The sequence below is a fragment of the Ailuropoda melanoleuca genome, chromosome 12, assembly GCF_002007445.2.
Source record: "Ailuropoda melanoleuca isolate Jingjing chromosome 12, ASM200744v2, whole genome shotgun sequence".
NCBI classification, from domain to species: domain Eukaryota; kingdom Metazoa; phylum Chordata; class Mammalia; order Carnivora; family Ursidae; genus Ailuropoda; species Ailuropoda melanoleuca.
Window position 1 is genome coordinate 42,301,179 of NC_048229.1, and position 19,377 is coordinate 42,320,555.

A 19,377-nucleotide genomic window follows, 5' to 3' on the forward strand; every position below is an offset into this window, starting at 1 on the left:
ATGAGAGGGATGATAGAATTTTGATTGTAGTGTAGGTCAACAAGGTTGCTGGTGGGAAGGCGTGGGCTCCGCAGTGAGACTCCGGGCCACGCTGCCCGAGGAAGCGTGGGTCGGCGCCACGGGGCAGCCAGTGCTCACCTGCTCTCTCTTCTCCTTTGGCAGCTGCTGCTCCTGCATTACAAAGCCAGCCCCGAGGTGCAGGACAACAACGGTAACACGCCGCTCCACCTGGCCTGCACCTACGGTCACGAAGACGTGAGTGGCAACCCCCCCGCCCCCCGTCCCCAGGGTAGCCGTTCTTCCCCTTTCTCGCTCGCCGAGAGATGCGAATTTCTGGTCGGTTGAATGTCACGCTTTATGCTGTTGATCGGTACTGGGACATTTGGTGTGTAATTTCTTTTTAATTAAAAAAAGCCTTAAATTTATCACAGATGCTCTGCTGAAATAAGAGAAATCTAAACTTGAATTGGCTGTTAGCGTACCCTGAAATTAAAATCATCTTCCTTCATCCCTACTGCCATCTGTTTCTTACCTTTGTTCTCCTTCAATTTTTACATTTTACATTTTTGTAGTAATGGCGACAGTTGTATCATTTCCGTTTCTCCTTAACATTGAACTGTGTGTATGTGTGTGTGTGTGATTTTGTCCTGACCTCTCCCTCTCCATCTTCTCTGTGTGGCAACACGTGGGTTTCCACGTACGTACCCAAGGTGGATGCCGGGTTAGGGGTGGATGTGGAAAAACAAGATTGTACCCTCCCCATTTTTATCAAGCCACTTACGTGCTTAACCGTACGTCATGGAAATCCTGGAAGTTAGTAAATATAGCCCCAGCTGGTCCTTTAATCACTACATGGTGATCTGTTGTGTGTGTTGCATTTGTGTCCTTAAGACCACCCCTTGGTTCAGTGTTCGGGACTCAGCATATAGTTACACTGCTATGATTGACGATACCCAAAGGACCCAGAGCACAGTCACCAAAGGGAAGAGGTGCACGGATGGAGTCTGGAGGAAACCAGGTGCAAGCTTCAAAGTGTCCTCTCCCCAGGAAGACGTACAGGACAACCTTAGTTCATCCAGCAGTGGGTTATAACAGCAAATATGAAGTGTTGTCTACCAGGAGCTCTATAGGGACTCAAGGCCAAAGGTTTTTTTTTTTTATGTTTTCTCTCTCTTTTTTTTAAAGATTTTATTTATTTATTCGGCAGAGATAGAGACAGCCAGCGAGAGAGGGAACACAAGCAGGGGGAGTGGGAGAGGAAGAAGCAGGCTCATGGCAGAGGAGCCTGACGTGGGTCTCGATCCCATAACGCCAGGATCACGCCCTGAGCCGAAGGCAGATGCTTAACCATTGTGCCACCCAGGCACCCCAGGGTATGTCAGAAGTGGGATTCGAACTCACGCCTCCATTCGGAGACCAGAATCAAGGCCAAAGATTTTTATGGGAAGCTGGTCACGTAAATACGCTGTGCCTGCCACATGCCAAACATCCAGACTCCTAGAAGGAAAGCAGATATTCAGCGTAAACCACATTGTTGCACGGTTTAGACAGAGTGAGCCCTTCCTCAAATCCACGCTCCTGAGGAGCATTGCAAGTCAGGGGCCAACCTTGCAAGTGTTACTTTCAGGGGATAGCGGTCTCCAGCCTGCTGTGGTTGTTCCCTTCTGCACATGGATACATTACCATTGATTCAGCCTTTCCTTACTGATTGGAGTTGGGTTCTTTCCAAAAAACGATGTGTCCTGGTGAGGTAACCTTGAGGTTTGTCTCTCTGTTTCTGCACGTTTGCTTGGTGAGTGGAGCCTGGCTGGAAGTGGGGTGTGGACCGAGGCTGCGGGGTCCACAGACATTGCCCAAGGCTTGGCATGTGCCTTACTGGTGGTATTTCCCATTTTCTTTGCAGTGTGTGAAGGCTCTGGTCTACTATGACCTGCAGTCGTGCAGACTAGATATTGGTAACGAGAAAGGAGACACCCCACTACACATAGCTGCGCGTTGGGGCTACCAAGGCATCATAGAGACATTGCTACAAAATGGAGCATCCACGGAGATCCAGAATAGACTGAAAGAAACACCCCTCAAGTGTGCACTAAACTCAAAGGTAGCCTTTCTTCATCTCAGAGCATCAGTATGACTTAAAAAAAAAAAAATCGATGTCCAAAGATTGGCTCTTGGCTGCGCTGGGCAAATTGTGCATTAGTGCCTGAGGCCACACTTGGCCTGCACCCTCTCTGCTGCATTTAGGACCTGGTTGTCAATGGGTTTTACTTATTTATATTATTTACAGCTTTACCAGCAGTTTTTCTCAGTCTTGTGCCAAGAGCAGCTCCCAGCAGAGTTTGCCCCAGCTGCTGAGTGGGGTTGGTTTCAGAGCAGACGGCGTGGGGTGGAAATGGGACAAAGGCTCGAGCCGAGAGAAGCAGGGACAGGGCCTGGGGCATGGAAGCAGCCCGTGTCGGGGCTCTGTCTTCCTGTTACTTCATCCTCGGCTCCTAAGAGCTGCCTTCTCGTTTGGCCAGTTTTGAACAACTTAGGGTACGGTTTCTTTCATCATGAGCCAATCCTTTCCTGTTGGTAATTTCTGAAACTATGTTAGTGTCTGGCAACATGTCATTTAAGCGGGGAGCAAGGGGGTTCGCAGAGTCCCGTTCTCTGTGCCTCACCTCCTGCAGCCGGCCCGGCCGAGGAGATGCCCCCGGAGACGTGAAGCCAGCCCGAGGCCATTGGACCACGTCCAGAGCACCGCAGGGATGTGGGCCCTGTGTACGACCCCATCTTGATGCCGACCTCTGGCCCTTTCCCTTCGCACAGGCTTCGCTTTACTCCTTGTGGCGTTTTACTAGCCGCTTTAACACTTCTAGCTCCGTTCCATGGGGTTCTTTCAGGGGTGTTCACACCTCTTTCTAGGAGAGCAGTTTTTCTGTTTTAACCACTGTATTGAGGTACAATTGATGCACAAAAAGCTGAACTTATTTAATGTGTGCAACCCAGGGAGGTTGGGGGCAAGTACACGCCCGTGAGACCAGCTCTGTGACCCGTGCCATGGACGTGCCCGTCACCTCCAGGTGTTTCCCTCCACCCTCTGTTACTGTATTGCTGTTATGGTGTGTGTGTCCTAAGAACACATGAGGTCCGCAGTAGCTGTGTCTGAAGGCGTAAATCCCTGCTGCTCACCCCAGGCGGGCCTCCCCCATGTTCCCGGTGCACTTGCAGTGTCTCGGCTTTGAAGCGGCCAGAGCTGGCGGGAGGTGTCCGTGAGGAGCAGAGGGCTCCTCTTCCACTCTAGCTTCTCCCAGAGGCCTCTTCCAGAGGGAGACAGGCAGAGAGGAGAGCAGATTGCCTTCTTGGCTCAGCTCTGAGCAGTTCTTGCTCAAGACCCCAGGGTGCCAGGGGGAAGGTCACACTTTGTGGACACGCGGTCTGGGGACCCTTCTGTGCCTGGGCTCCTCTCGTCCTCTGAGCCCAGTCACGGGAAGCTCCAGCTCCTGTTGGACAGCAGGGGGGGTGAAGTGGCAGCAGGAAGCCCCCACTTAATCCGTGTGTTCCTGGGTGAGCTCCCGCCCACTCGGGCCGTGGTTTCTGTGTCTCTCCAAGGGTGTGGTTGGGCTGTGTGACCTTCGGAGGACAAGGGCAGGCAGCCGGGCATGTGGGTGATGCTACTTTGGCAACCTTTCTCAGTCAGTACTTTTCATGTCCCCTTCTCCTCCTAGATTCTGTCAATAATGGAAGCCCATCATCTGCCGTTGGAAAGGAGGAGGAGGTCTTCAGAGGTGAGTGAACGGGGCTGGGCTTGGTGGCCCTCTCTGAGACCATGGCCTGCTCTCTGGCCCTCACAAGGCCCTTCTCCTGTTGGGGCCCCCTGGCCACAGGTCCCGGTGCAGCCCCCTCAGCGCCCCGTGGACTCCATCAGTCAGGCGTCCTCCACCTCCAGCTTCTCCTCCGTGTTGGCGAGCTCCAGACAGGAGGAGCCCAAGAAGGACTACAGAGAGGTGAGGCTCCCAGATGGGAGGGCGTACAGGAGGGCAGCCCTGTGTCAAGGTGGCCAGTTAAAGAGCCATGGCGTGATGAGGGCTGCCTAGTGGGCTGCCGCTGCCATTACTGGGCCAGCGGGTATGCTGCAGCCCGGAGAGGAGCCCAGCCAGGAGTTCTCACCCTGCTCCTTGCATGCTCAGCTCCTGAAGCAGCTCTTTGCTTTGGGGATAGTGTGTGTCCGTGTTTGTGTGTATCTGTCTGTCTGTCTGTATGCCTCTGTGTGTGAGAGACAGAGGAAGGGAGGAGGGAGTCTTCCAGGAAAAGTCTAAGAAAGGTCACCTGTAGGTCCACAGATTTAAGATCATTTTACAAACTGAATTCTCTGCCCTTGTGTCCCAGTCTATAAGCATCCCTGTCAACCTGGTGTGTCGTTCCTGACTTCTTGCCAACACCTTGTGTTCTGTAAAAGGTGATTTATAGCCTGTTTTTTTTTTTTCTCCATTTAATCTGTCTGAGAGCTTGTCCAGCGTCAGCCCACAGAGCAGACTGTCCCGTGGACGTGCCACGACTCTGCCTGTTCCCCTGTGCGTGGCAGGGAGCCTCACTGCCTCCACGCAGGGCATTTGTCCCCTGCCACCCCCAAGCTGTGACCTGCTCTTGCAGGGCCCGATGAGCTTAGCCTGATGCGAAGGCCCAGTAGAGAAAGCCAGGAGACACGTTTCAGAGCCTAAGAGAGCTCTGGAATGGTTCCTGGTGTGCCGTCAGCTGTCAGATAATGAGGGCTGGGTACGTGTGATCCTACAGGGCTGTGCTTCATTTGCAATGACCAGCATCTCGCTTGGCCACGTCATCAGATCATTGCCTAGACCTCAGGGGGAAATGGGCCGGTACACGCTGGGACCCTCCTGGACGGCCTAGCGGGGCAGGCTCAGGGACATGCTTGCGAGATGCTGAATGAGGTGTTAAAACTCCACAAACCAAGAGACAAATGAGAGCCTCTGGATTTTCTATTACTGCGTTATCATTGAAATTATTTCCTAACATTCTTTTTCCTTTAATTAAGGTAGAAAAACTTTTAAGAGCGGTTGCTGATGGAGATCTAGAAATGGTGAGTGTTTGGCAGCATGTCTAAAAAAGCTTGCTCTCAGTGAAAAGAGCGGAGCCTGTTTCTTGTCTCTGGTTCAGTCAGGAGCTGTGTTCTGTCCACCGTCACACGGAAGGGCTGCCTCTAGTGACTACGCGGTAATGTAGGTGTTCGCGTGTTCCCGTCACGTAGTGAGCGGGCGCTCATAAAGCGGCCCAGTGAGCCTTATAGTCGTTCACATTGCAGGAGGCTGGTGAGGTGCTGGCTGGCCCCGCATGTGCAGGAGTGCAGAGGGTGGGCTCTGAGCCTGGCCCGCCAGCTGGGAGCAGGGTGTGCAGGCAGGCCTGGTGGAGCAGAGGGGTGGCGGGTGGGGGTGTGGCCCCGAGGACTTGGTGCGAGGTTGTGGCGCCTGGGCAGACGGCTGAGGTCTGAGGCTTGGGACTCCAAGGAGGCACAGGCAGGGTGTCCCAACGAGGTGGTGCTGGCTCCCGTGGGTTGGCATGGGGAGAAGGCCTGGCTGGGGGAAGTTGTGTGTCCCAACCCTCCCTGCTGGTGCCGGAGAACATTTGATTGGGTCACGGGAGAACGGAGACAGCCTTCCTTAGATGCCCGCGGGCGGTTTCCCCCAGCTTGCGTTTGGCTCCGTGAAAGGAACTTGCTATGTCTTCCACTTTAAAAGGAGGAGTGACTTGGGTGCTTACCGGATTGAGAAGCTCTGAACGGTGCTGTGTGTTTCAGGAGGGCCTTGCGCAGATGATGCAGTTTGAAGTGGTGCACAGAAGTTTCTGGGATCCGATCCTAACAACCTTGGGGGTGTTGAGAATCTGACTGTAGTGACGGGTGTATTCGCTTTTATCCAGAGGCCACAGTCCATGCACCAGACTGACACATGGTCTCTCTGGGGGGCGGAACATGCGTGTCTGTTCCTGTATCTGTCCTCCCATGAGACCGGCCCCAGGAGAACCCGGCATTCTTTGGAGGAAGCAGAGTAGGACTTCTTCAGGCACGCTGGAGCCGTGGTGTGTGCCGGTGACGTAGTCTTTGTGGAGAAGAGATTGTGACTGTCCCCGCGTCGTGACATACCCACGCCTCTTCCTTCTGTGGGTACGCAATGGGGCCAAGGCCATTCACGAAGAGGGCGAGCAGACGCAGACCGCCCGGAGCCCAGGGGTCACCACCCAAACTGATGTACACACATGACAGCTTCCAATCCCCACCCGAGGCAACCTGCCCCTCCGCTCTCCCCGTTCTTGGTCCCTGCCCTTGTCTGTCCCAGCTAGCTTGTTGGCTGAGGCCCCTGGGTCGAGGCCTTTGGCATTTCCACCCTGAGGGGTGTCTGCTGACAGGATGTGGAAGGGACCTGGAGGAGAGACGTTTGGGGTCAAAGGCAGTCTTCTTGCAACCCCTCGTCATTCCGCACATGCATATGCTGACTTCCTCGGTGCTCAGAACCAGGCCGAGAAATGTATTTATATTGTTTCCAATTTTTATATTTAATATCCTAGAGACTAGTTTTTACTTGAACATAAACATGACCTTTTTCTGGTGGTCTCCAATGCGCTCACATGTGGCTGGTGCATGGCAGTGGAAAGGACGCTGGCGTGGTGTCAGAGAGGCTGTGTGTAGTTTCTGACCACACTTCCTAGTTGTGTGGCCTCGGACGAGTTGTTCCCTCTCAGAGTGAGTTTTCTCCCAGGTTAGAAGGGACAAGTGGTTGTTGAAAGTGTGTAATTAGATAACACAAGCCAAGGTGCTCACTAAATGCTCCAGGACTGGGGAGTTAAAGCAGCCCCACTCTGTCCTCTTTTCAAATAAAGGAACCTCTAGGGCCCCTGGGTGGTGCAGTTGGTTAAGCGTCTGACTCTTGGTTTTGGCTCAGGTTTTGATCTCAGGGTCCTGGGATCGAGCCCCGCGTTGGGCTCTGTGCTTAGCTTGGAGTCTTTTGGATTCTTTCTCTGCCCCTCCCGCTTGTGCTTGCTGTCTCTCTAAAATAAATAAATCTTAAAAAAAAAAAAAGATAAAGGAATTGCTACCACAAGCTGTAGAAATGGCAGCTAAAGTTGTCTGCACACCAGTAAAAGGACTGAGAAAGGGCTTGGGCATGGTGAACCCAGTCATTTATAAATCACCGTGGAGGTCAAAGAAGTGTAGGCCCTGATTCAGGAGCAGGTGTATGTGTGTGTGTGTGTGTGTGTGTGTGTGTAGGCGGGGGAAGGGAGGGAGAGATACTGTAGCTCGTAAAGGAGCTAAGGATGAGTTTTAAGTTCCTTTTTCTGCTTCCTGCTCCACACCAGGTGCGTTACCTTCTGGAATGGACGGAGGAGGACCTGGATGAATTGGAAGATGCTGTCAGTGTAGCTGATGTTGAATTTTGTCACCCTCTGTGCCAGTGCCCGAAATGTGCTCCAGCTCAAAAGGTTTGGCTTTGCTTCCCTTGGTGCGGCTGGGGATGGGGAGGCAAATACTTCTTTTTCCCCTTAGGAAAGTTGTCTGCTTCTCAGCCAGCTAGTTACTGAGTGGCTGCTAGTTGGTATCCCCTGAGATGCAGTGGGGTTTAGTTATTTAGCTCAGGGAGGAGAGAATCTAACAGTAGTGTGGAACTGGCTTGGGCAGCTTGCTTTCTGAATGGGCAGGTCAGTGAGCAGAGACATGCACACATGCTCAGTGTCTCAGCTGCTCTCTGGGCCCTTGAGTCACAAGGCAAGAGTTTATGGCTGAGGGTGTCTGTCCACATGGCTGCCAATACCCTGAGAAAGCTACATTCAAGACCTATTGCTCTCTGTCTTTGCTCAAGTCAGTCCACCTTCTGTGGGAGGACCCTCCCTCCAAATACAGAGGATCCCCTGTGTCCTTTACCCAATCTTCCCCAGTGGTAACAGCTTGCAAAGCCATAGGATGGTATCCTAGCCAGGATGTTGACACAGAAATAATCCACACATCTTATCCACATTTCTTTGCTTTTACTGGTGCCCATATGTGCATGCATGTGTGTGCCTGTGTGTTCACTTTTATCACACTCCTAGCTTTGTGCACCCACCACCACATCAAAGGTACCAACAAGCTCCCTCACCACAGGAAGAACTACTCATGCTGCCCTTTCCCACACCCATCTGTCCCCCTGCCTCCCCCTAACCCCTGAGTTAATTTTTGTACAAGGTTTAAGATTCAGGTTGAGGTTCATTTATTTGCCTCTGGATGTCCATCTGTTCCACATCACTTGTTGGAAGACCATCCTTCTTCCAGTGACTTGCTGTTCCCCCTCCTTCGATAATATGTGGTATGGGTCGCTCTCCAGGTTCTGTGTTCTGTTCCACTGATCTGTGTGCCTGTCCTTCCATCAGTTCCATGCTGTCTCAATTACTGTAGCTATAGGAAGCTTTAATATTGGGTAGAGTGATTCTTCCTAACTTACTCTTCTTTGCCAGGATCATTTTAGCTAGTCTGCAGCCTGTGCCTTTCCATGTATATTTTAGAATAAGTTTGTTTATGTCTACCAAAAATCTTACTAGGATTTTGGTAGGAATTGCATTAAAACCGTAGATCAAGTTGGAGAGAAACAACATCTTTACTGTGTTGACTTCATGAACATGGTATATCTCTCTAAATATGCTGGCCTCCTTTGCGTTCTTCATCATTTTGTGGTCTTTACCATACAGATCCTGCCTATGTTTTCTTAAGTGTGTACTTAAGTATTTCATTTTCTTTTGAGAAATTGTAGATGGTATTGTGCATAGAGTATGTGCTTGTGTACTAGCTACTTAACTCGGATGTGTGTGTCCCATACTGAGAAAATTAATTTGACTCTGCAAAACAGGTATAGTGGTGTTGTCCTTTGTATTACAAGATAATACTGCCTTATCTTAAAAAGCTATCCATGGGTTATTCTAACCCAGTAATATTGAGATGAGTAAAACTTTCATTCACATGTAGCTTTTCAGCTCACTATGGGGTCATGTGTACATTGGGATGTGCAACTTTTGCTCTGTCCCGATGCTGCTGGATGCGGACAGCCCAAAGAATGCTTTCCCCTGCGCAGACTGCTATGAAAAGCATAGCGATTAAAAAGGCAGAGGATGTTTCAAAGGATACGATATGAAGTGACCGTACTTCAGGCCTGGTCCAGGACTGTGTCTGACTAGAGGCAGTTTCTGCATCTCGCTGTCGCTGTTCTTCTTGCTGTTGTCCTGCACTGTATTCTTCCCCACCTTACTGTTCATTCGTTGTGAGAAGAAACTGGATTACACATTAAAATAGTGGCTGGATTTATTGAATAAAATCTTGCGTTCTCTGCTTTTTTTAAACACCTCTTTTTCTCATTTTGAAATTTCTCAAAAAGACATAAAAAAGACATTTATATGGAAATGGCTTCATGTCTGTGATTTAGCTAACCACCCACTGGCCCCACCCTCTTCTAGCCCACTGGTGTGTTTAGAGTGTCGTTTAAAAAACCCTATTGAAGTACAATTTACACCCAATAAAGTGTACCTGTGTACCGTGTACAATCTGATGAATTTCCGCAAATGTGTAAAACCATGAAGCCATGACCGCAGTCCAGATCCAGAACACTCCATCACTTCTGAGGGTTTTCTTGGGCTTCCCCCCCTTCCTCCCCTGTCCCGGGAACCCTGGGTCCACCGTCTGTCATCATAGACTTGTTGGCATTTCCTAGGATTTTATGTGAGTGGAAACCAAACAGGACACACTCTTTTGAGTCTGGCTTCCTTCACTCAGCAGAATGTTTTGAGATCCATGCCGGGTCAGTGGGTTCCTTTCTTTTTATTGTGGGGTAGTATTTTGTTGAATATACTATAATCTACTGAGTCACCTGTTGGTGATCATTTGAGTAGTTTCCTATTTGCGGCTTTGTGAAGAAAGCTAGTGTGAACATGTGTGAACAAGTCTTCGTATATATGTTTACTTGGGTAAATACCTTGGGGTGTAATTGCTGGATTATGTAGTAAGTGTGTGTGTAACTTGATAAGAAACTGCCAGTTTTCCAGAGTGATTTTCCATCTTCCATTCCTGCCACTGGTGTGTGAGAGTTCTTTCTAGTTTCCCCACATCCTTGTGACTATTCAACTAAAGCCATTCCTGTAAGTGTGCAGTGGTATTTCATTGCGTTTTTTTCCTCTCCCTACTTCTTCATCTATTTTGTTTTTTATTTTTTGAGGTACAATTTACACACAGCAAAATTCACCCTTTTAACTCAGCATGCAGTTTTTCCGAGAGAGAACCCATTTAATCATCAAAAAGTGAACTAGATAACCAAAGTTTTCATCCTCGGGCAGTCACCTAGAACACTGACATAGCAATTTTATTATCAAAATGTAGGATTCAATATCAAATTTAATGTTTGTTTTCAGTTGTATGGTTTATAAATGTTTTGTTTGTCCTTTTAATTACTGATTGATTGTTCTTCTATTGGCATGATTGATTTTAAAACCACTACAAATCGATACACACTGTCTCCATGATATAAACATGTGTCTTCTGTTTTTCCAAATCTTGTGCCTATCTTTTTTTTAAAGTGGGATTGTCTAACGGAGTTGTAAGAATCTGCTGTCATTTTTAAATTCTGGTTGGTAAACATCCTTTGTTGGGTCCATGTAGCACAAACGTTCTCTCCTGCTCCCCGACTTTTTCATTTTCTTAATTATGTCTTTCAAAGAATAACCATTTAAAATTTGCGTTAAGTCCAGTGGATCAAACTGTTCCTTTAAATGGTTTTTGCTTTTTGTGTCTTATCTAAGAAATCCTTGCCTATCTCAGTGTTGCAAGGACTTTCTTGTGTACTGGCTTCAAGAAGTTTATAGTCGTAGCTCTTACTCCTGTTGTTCTGACGCTGTTTGTGGAACAGACTTCCTGTTTCCCATTGAAGCGCCTTGGCATAAAGAGGGCATCGTTTTGGGGGGGCTTGCTCTCTTGGAAATGGAAGTAATCCTTTGGTATATCTTTCCTTTCTAAAGTTGTAGGAATTCACCTGTGGGCAACCTGATTCTGGATCCCACTGTGATCCCAAATTGCGCACAGAGGCTGTGCAGGGGGCAGATGGCTTCAATTCCTTCAGCCCAGTTTCTTAAATGCTAATGACATTTCTCTCTCCATCTTCTGCATTTGCTAGAAGCTGGCCAAGATTCCTGCCAGTGGACTTGGTGTGAATGTGACCAACCAGGACGGCTCCTCCCCACTGCATGTTGCTGCTCTACACGGGCGGGTGGACCTCATCCCCCTCCTGTTGAAACATGGTGCCGACGCGGGTGCCCGAAACGTAGACCAAGCTGTCCCGCTCCACCTGGCCTGCCAGAAGGGCCACTTCCAGGTACGGGGTCTTTCTCCTGGGCAGAGGGCATGGCGTGCTTGCTCTTGGTTAGAACTGTCCCTGATGGGAGTGCTGCGGAGGGGCAGGGTTGGGGGCGGGCCCAGATGGACACATTTCCTTCCTCCCAGCCGGAGATGCTGTGCTGCATGGGGCAGGACTGACAGTCTTTCAGGAGAACACAGCGCTCTGGTGCTTCTGGGGGCGGGCCCTCCCCTCCCCCTCATCCCCGTCCCCCACTCCACTGCCATGCAGCTCTCAGTGGCACAGAGGCCTCATCCTGATTCTGACCCCAGCAGGAGCTGTCTCTGGTGCTTGATGTTGGTCATTGAGGGGTCTGCCTACAACTTGGCACCTTTCATCCCCACAGCCCTTGGTCTTTGTCAAACAGTTTAGGACTTTTTTTTTAAGATTTTATTTCTTTTTTTTGCGAGAGAGAGCACCGAACAGGGGGAGGGGAAGAGGGAGAAGCAGACTCCCCATTGAGCAGGGAGCCTGATTCAAGGTTCTGTCCCAGGACCCTGAGATCATGACCTGAGCCGAAGGCAGACACTTAGCCGACTGAGCCACCCAGGCGCCCCAGTTTAGTACTTCACAAAGTAGAGAATGGCCCTAAGGAGGAGGTGCAAGAGAGAATTATGAAATGATTGACTTTTTCAAAGTCCTATATTTTGTTTTGAAAGTTATCTATTTAAAATAATTTTTCCCTTACCAGTTCTACTGTAAGCTTTTAAGACAGGAACCAGGGGTGCCTGCCTGGCTCAGTCGGTACAGCGTGCAGCTCTTGATCTCAGGGTCATGAGTTCAAGCCCCACGTTGGGTGTAGAGCTTACTTAAAAAATTTAAAAAAATAAACGACAGGAACCAAATCAGGTCTCCCATCTCCCTTGTAACACCTAACATAGCACTTCAAATGTCCGTTTCCCAATCTATAAAACTGGAGTAATAATTCCAGCCCTCCACAGGGCAGGTCTAATGATGAAATGAAAAAAAAAAAGGCACCTAGCACATTGCCTGGTGGAGGAGACCCTCCGCAAATGTCTGTTGCACCCCATTTCAGTTGGTCGGCTTTCTCCCGAGAGTCAGACATGTGTCCAAAGAGCCTTCCAGATAAACTTAGAGAAAGGTCAAAAGGCTATCAAGTTAGAATATTTCTTCCGCAGATTTAATTAAGATTGGAATGTTGTCTTCTCTGGGCTAGGTGGTGAGGTATCTTTTGGATTCTAATGCAAAACCCAATAAAAAGGATGTAAGTGGAAACACACCCCTCATTTATGCCTGTTCCAACGGCCACCACGAAGTCGCGGCCCTGCTGTTACAGGTAAGGCCCCCCTAGCCCCGGAGCTGCCAGTATTCATCAGTCGTGGGTACCTCGTTTTCTGGTATTCCCCCCTTTTTTTTAATTAATTAATTTTTTGAAAAAGATTTTATTATTTATTTATTTGCCAGAGAGAGAGCATGGTAGAGAGAGAGAGAGCAAGAGTACCAGCAGGGGGAGCGGCAGGCAGAGGGAGAAGCAGACTCCCTGCTAAGCAAGGGGCCCCATTCGAGACTCGATCCCAGGACCCTGGGATCATGACCTGAGCTGAAGGCAGACGATTAACCAACTGAGCCACCCAGAAGTCCCATTTTTTTTTTTTTTAAGAGAGAGAGAGCAGCACATGGGGGCAGGGGTGAGGGGGGTGTGGAGGAGAGGGGGAGAGAGAGAATCTTAAGCAGGCTTCACACCCAGCACGGAACCTGGCACAGGGCTCGATCTCATGACCCTGAGGTCATGACCTGAGCCGAAATCAAGAGTCAGATACTTAACCAGCTGAGCCTGCCCCCCCGGCATTCCTTTTGATTGCACTGTTTCTCCCTCTAGCACGGGGCCTCCATTAACATCTCCAACAATAAGGGCAACACAGCACTGCACGAGGCAGTGATAGAGAAGCACGTGTTCGTGGTGGAGCTGCTTCTGCTTCATGGGGCCTCGGTTCAGGTCTTGAACAAGAGGCAGTGCACCGCCATAGACTGTGCTGAGCAGGTGAGTGGGGGCTTCCTTGCAGCTCACTCTGGCCTCCCCGTGGTTAAACTACATCTGAAATAGCAGGAGCTGACCTTTGAGTCACGATGCAGGGCTAAGTCGGTGTGCCGGGGTCTGCCGGTGTGGTTGAATATCCTGTCCTTGGTCCCCGGGTCAGAGGTGGCCCTGCTCGGGGAGCCAGGAGTCAGTCTTTCAGGGTGCACTTTCGAAGGGCTGAGTGGAGGTGCTCCCCCAACCACTGCAGGTGTCGCATCCTGCTCTGGCCCCGGGGACGAGCCATCCGGAGCCCCAGGGGAAGCAGCAAGCGGAGACCAAGTTCTGGGCTTGTGCTCCCTGCACTGGGGCTGCACCTGGGGTCTTAGCACAATGGAGAATGTTCGTTCAGTTGTTCTAAGTCTCTCGGAGTTATTCTCCCTGTAAGGGGAACTATGCTGACCAGTTCATCCCTCCTTTCTGTGCTGTGGGTGTTTGCACAGGGCACTGGTCAGGAGAAGGCTTCCTCTCCTGGGAGAAGCAAGTTCTGTACCGTCCCCATTTTCACATTGTCTTTTTGTTTTCGACTCCGGGTAGACAGCTGGTGGGCTATTAAATGACTCTGGTGTCATGTAAAAGTCACCATGAACCCAATGTACTCATAGACTTATCACATTAATTTTCAGTGACATTTCCTAACAGAATCAAAATATTTTAAGCCTTCTGTGAGCACTTTCTCAAATGGGTGAGGGTGAGTGTTTTTTATCGAGTACTTTCTATGTGTTGGCCCTCGATAGCCCCACGATAACTGTGCAGTAAGAGATCCCATTCTCATCAGCCCCATCGCACAGCGCAGCTAAGTACCCGGCCCAGATTCCCTAGTAGAGGCGAGCCAGGCTCCAAGGGCAGGGCCCCTCTCCCCGCAAGGCTCTACGGTGTCAGCTTTGTAGCTGCGGCTTAGCTCCCCTGCCCAGCCGTACCAGTACTGACAGGTCAAAAACAGGCAGTAGCCTTATAAGAATTAAAAATATTAACTGTTACCTTTTCCCTTCCAAATTGTAGAATTCAAAAATAATGGAATTACTTCAGGTAGTACCGAGCTGTGTGGCCTCAGTGGACGATGTTGGTGAAACAGACAAGGAGTATGTTACTGTGAAGATCAGGAAAAAATGTAAGATTTTACATTCTCTAATTCTCAACATGGGCATATTTGGAAATTCACGAGTAGTTGCTGGTGTTCACTTAACCGTGAATGTGGAATGTCATTATATTCATGACTGGGGGCGGGATAGGGGCCCCAAAGGAACGTATGTCACAGCCTCGCTCATCAGCTTGTCGTGCTGCTGGTTTTCTGGTTGATCGGGATGACGCTTCCTAAGGCGGTCAGGTGGCCACTCCCAGCCTCTCCTTGAGGGCTCAGGCCTCCCCCGCCAACTGGAGAGGAGGAGTAGCTTCTGGGAGATTCCTGCATGCCACATGGCCCAGACCCAGGCCTTCTTCTAAGCATTTCCTAGACATCTGGGGCGCAGCGTTTCCTGCTAACTTTAAAGGTTTTTTATTTCTTTACTTATTTTATTTATTTTATTTACAGGTATACAGAGATTGTTGATAATTACAACAGTAGTTGCCAAACATGGTTAGGGCTGAAGTATTTTTTCCTTTTTTTTTAGTTGTTATAGTCTAGTTAGGGCCCATCCTCTATTCTTTATTTTTTTTAAGATTTTTTTTTTTTTTTAAAGCAATCTCTACACCCAACATGGGTCTCAAACTCGCAAGCCCAAATGAGATCAAGAGTCTTACCCTTTACCACCGACTAAGCCAGCCAGGTGCCCCTCTACTCTTTTTATTTTTTTTTAAATTAAAATTAGTTTGTAGTACAATAATGTGAATAAGCCCGGTTCCATCTCGATAATCCTAAGGCTGTCTCACCGCAGTTGCCTGTAGCTGGAGAATATCTGTGTATTAATAAGGATGTATCTTCCCTTTCCATGGGGGTTCACACAGTAATAAATAGTTACTAATATGTTTCTTTAAGCAAATAGCAGTGCTTCATTTTCTAATTTTGTTAAACTAAGGAAATTAAAAGGTTGCATCTATGCTATAACTTTAAAACAATTCTTGAACTACTTTGGAAGTTTTCAGATGTTTATCCTGTTTTTTATTTACAGGGAACTCAAAAATATATGATCTACCAGATGAACCTTTTACAAGACAGTTTTACTTTGTCCACTCAGGTGGCCAGTTTAAGTGAGTATAAAATTTGAGTTGATTTCTGTGCCTTTGACCCCACCTTTACGTACAACTCAAGCCAGGTATGTGCCCCTTCAGTGGGTTAGAGAAAATCTGCACTCATCAAATGCTGCCACCTCGTGGCCAACCAGAGTGTCTCACACCACTATTTCAGACACTGATGTCACTTTGTTTCACGTTTCAGGGGAAGGACTTCAAGGGAAATTATGGCAAGAGATAGGAGTCTCCCTAATTTTACTGAAGACTCTTTGCACGAGGTGAGTTATTCAATGCTGGCTTATCGTCATATTTCTTAAAGCCTGGCTTTTCCAAAACGAATCCACAGTGAACACATTTCTCATTTCATGATTCCCTTCTTTGCAAGAGATTGTAAGAATTAAGATGATTTCGTTAACGGGACAGCCCAGAGTACAGACTTCGTTTATTGAAAAAAGAGAGTGAGGGGAAAATGGGAAATAGGGGTACGCGTGGAGAGATGTTGTGGCTCGTGGTGGGTATACTTGGTGAAATAGCTCCGCTGCCACTAGTGTGTGAATCACTGATGTCAGGAAGAAACCAAGTTTATATAGAGATAGGTAAAAGACTTCTCCAGATGTGGTCTCGAGCTGCTCCCATGGACAATTCTGCACGTGGCCGTCTTCCTACAGCCCTCCTTACTCAGTGATAAAGAGACGCTTGTTTTACGTTCTGTCGTACTATCAGGTGACTCTTCTCAGAAACGTGACTTTTCTTACTGCTCTTTGCAAATATGTGACCGTTGATGAGAAGCAGACTTTACAGCTTGTGTGGCATAGGCTTGCTGAAGCAAAGATACAGAAGTTCTAAATCTTTGTTGTAGAGAATTAAAGCGATGTTTGTTAACATGACTAACTTTAGTCTCCTATGTAACCTTCCGTGACTTTGCTAACAGACGTGCTGCTGCATGGGAAACCCGCAAACTCTGAAATCAAACGTTTTCCCCTTGTGAGCTATGGGACTTCACGCAGGTTGCTTCCCTTTGCTGATCCTGTGTCCTCAGCTGTAAATGGGGACAGCAATTAGTACACCCTTGTTAGAGTTATAAAGATTAAACATGTAAGCAGGTAAAACACTGACGTTGTGTCTGACGCATGGAGTACACACACGTCATACTGTTCCCACGGGGATGTCAGAGCTGAAATGATGCCCAGAAAGTACCAAGCACATGGGGTGACAAGCAGCCCCCCAGAGCGCTGTTCTTGTGGGGTTCTTGTTTAAAGTGCAGCGCAAATGAACTGCCTGAATTGTACCGTTTCTTCAGCCAGGGAGGCAAAGAGTCACAGGGAAACAGACCCACCTGCCAGACCAGAGCAGACCTGAGAGTGCTGACAGAGGGAAGGGCAATCAGCCCGAGGGGCCTGCACCGAAACCAAGCATTCCTGGGAACAGGCGGATGCTGCGCAGACACACAGTCGAGGACACAGTCGTATCCAAGAGCGCAGGGACTGCTGGCAACCCAGCCACTTCCCAAGAGACTAATGTCACATCCCAGTCTTAGCAGTGATAAGCAGTTGTTACGTCGGCTGCCAAGAAGTGAGTCCTCGGCAAGGAGGTGCCAAGCAGAAACACAGCTGAGAACTGAGATGTACTTTCTGTTGGATTTGCGAGAAAAGCAAAAGTTCCTGAAAGCTGTTCTGTGGCTGAGGGAAAGAATGCGACCAAGAAAACGATCACCGTGTCTTTCCTCTCTCTCCACAGCTCGTGCGGCACTGGAAAAGGAACGCACACCAATTCCAGCAGTGTCTAGATCCTTAAGGCCAGGCGCATGTTCCTTCTGAAGTAGCAGGAGTTCCCTGGCTACTGTGCCAGGTTTCAGGACTAGATTCTGACCTCCTCCTAATGAAGGGTGCTAACCTCTGTGATGTGAACAAATTAGCACACCACAGGCTGAAAGAATTCCTCCGTCTGGGATCAGCTGAAGAGAAGCAATTTAGGTTTCATGGTACCACGGAGGCCAGGCAGAAGCGACACATGGGAACAAGGAAAAGAGGGCTGGAAAATGTTCCTTTGCAAAGCAACACTTGAATCCAAAGATGCCTACATGCTGTTGTGATGTTCATTTTAGTGAAAAGGACATTTAGGACCTATTCTACACTATGTATGTGGGAAAAGTTGGGTATAATTTTTCTTCCAACAAAGTAAGTACAGATATTTGATCACTGCACATACGCACCTGTATCCGTGTCTCTTGAGACACATCCCCTTCCGTTAAAGACCTCCCTTAGATGTCACACCTGACGGATAGTTACTGAACGAGAGAGATTTGGCACATCTTTTCTTAGTCTTTTGATTCAGATTCAAAACTTACAGCACAAACCAGGTGAGAGTTACTTTCAGTTAGCATTTATTGCCATTTATTCCTTTTTATAAATTTCTAGAGATTATACTCTTATTTTTTTATGTTACTAATTGGTCTACAGCCGCAAACATGGGTTTGTCCTGAGTACATTTTCAAATAACTTTGTAATACGGAAGTGGCTTTGTGCATGTTCTTGGAAATACTTGTGTATGTATAGAAGGGAGGGACTGATTATTTTTCTACAAAGTAATTTATGATTTCTAATTTTCTAATGTGCCTTGGATATGTGCCAAATGATGGGAAAGAAACAGTAAACTTTATGATTCTTGAGCGTGTCTTGGTACACTTTTTTAGTTAATGCCTTGCTCTGGAGAGAGAGGTGTTTCTCAGCCTGTCTGCTGTGCTCTGTGTATGGAAAGATCCTTCCCCCACTGGGTGGATGTATGTTTTTCAGTTGCTGTCGTCACTTAAATATGTAAACTGGATCTTTCAGAGCAGACCATTATCCATTCACCTGCTTAGGCCTGACTTAATCTAGTAGCTGCAAGAACTAGGGCCCACAAAAATGTTTTTTAAAAAAATCAGAACAAAAATGAGTAGAATACAGCTTCTTAGCCCAAATAGGAAATAAGCACTGTTGGCTTTGTAAATTTGTTCTATTTTTCCTCCTTTTCCCAGTTTTAAAACAAAACCACCTTATTGGCAAGTTGTTGTGGTTTGCTGCCACCCTAATTAGAAACTTATCAGTACAGCCAACTTCACAAATGTGCACATTTGGTATCATCTAATTTTTGGGGGTGGTGCAATATAATTTTGAAAACTTTTGTGTATACTCCTATTTAATTCTAACAATTGCCCCGATTGGTAGAATTGTCAAGTGAGGAAACAGATTCAGAGAAAGAAGGGGGCTGATTTGCCTGCACTCTCGGAGCTGCGGTCAGGGCCTGCTTGGCGGGGTCACGTGAATTGGCAGTTTCCAGTGTGGTGTGTTCTTCTTCTGAGATATAAGTACCTTGACTGAGACGGTTTTAGGGGAGAAGCTGCTTCTTGAGCTACTCTGGTAAGCAGCAGGTGAGCTACCCGAAGTGACCACCGCGATTATTTTTAAAAACGCTTCTTTTTTTCCACTTGCTTTCCCACTTAAAAACTAAACTTGATTTGACAACTCAGAACTTCGAAATGCCCACATTTCTATTCTGTTTAAGAATGGTTTGAATTCAAAGTACTGTCAGTTAAATTAGAAAGAATAACCACTCCCCATTTCCTAGGCCAAAATGTACCCCACCCCCTTTCTGCCTTCCAGAACTTGTGTGTGCGCAGAACCACTTTCCATTCTCAAGTGTCTCTGGAGGACAGGACAGGGGTTTGATAGTTTAAACACATTCACATAGGTATCTGCTGTTGGGACAGTGGTTATTCTGTAGGAGGAAGCAAGTGAC

The 19,377-nt window shown here is 48.1% G+C and overlaps 1 protein-coding gene across 6 annotated transcripts in view; it reads left to right on the forward strand.

The window, feature by feature from the left end:
* ANKRD27 (ankyrin repeat domain 27) overlaps nt 1-18,268 on the forward strand; it is a 48,160-nt gene extending 29,892 nt beyond the window's left edge. For 2 of the 6 annotated variants that reach the window (XM_002916070.4, XM_019796242.2), the window contains 13 exons: nt 163-255; nt 1,904-2,101; nt 3,711-3,770; nt 3,870-3,989; nt 5,036-5,080; nt 7,351-7,473; nt 11,178-11,375; nt 12,574-12,693; nt 13,237-13,398; nt 14,434-14,542; nt 15,540-15,618; nt 15,806-15,878; nt 16,901-18,268. In XM_002916070.4, the coding sequence (XP_002916116.2) occupies nt 163-255; nt 1,904-2,101; nt 3,711-3,770; nt 3,870-3,989; nt 5,036-5,080; nt 7,351-7,473; nt 11,178-11,375; nt 12,574-12,693; nt 13,237-13,398; nt 14,434-14,542; nt 15,540-15,618; nt 15,806-15,878; nt 16,901-17,137 (1,617 nt within the window). In that variant the 3' untranslated portion in view covers nt 17,138-18,268. The other 4 variants (XM_019796241.2, XM_034672447.1, XM_034672448.1 and 1 more) reach the window with 4 other exon arrangements.
* Nucleotides 18,269-19,377: the final 1,109 nt, after the last annotated feature.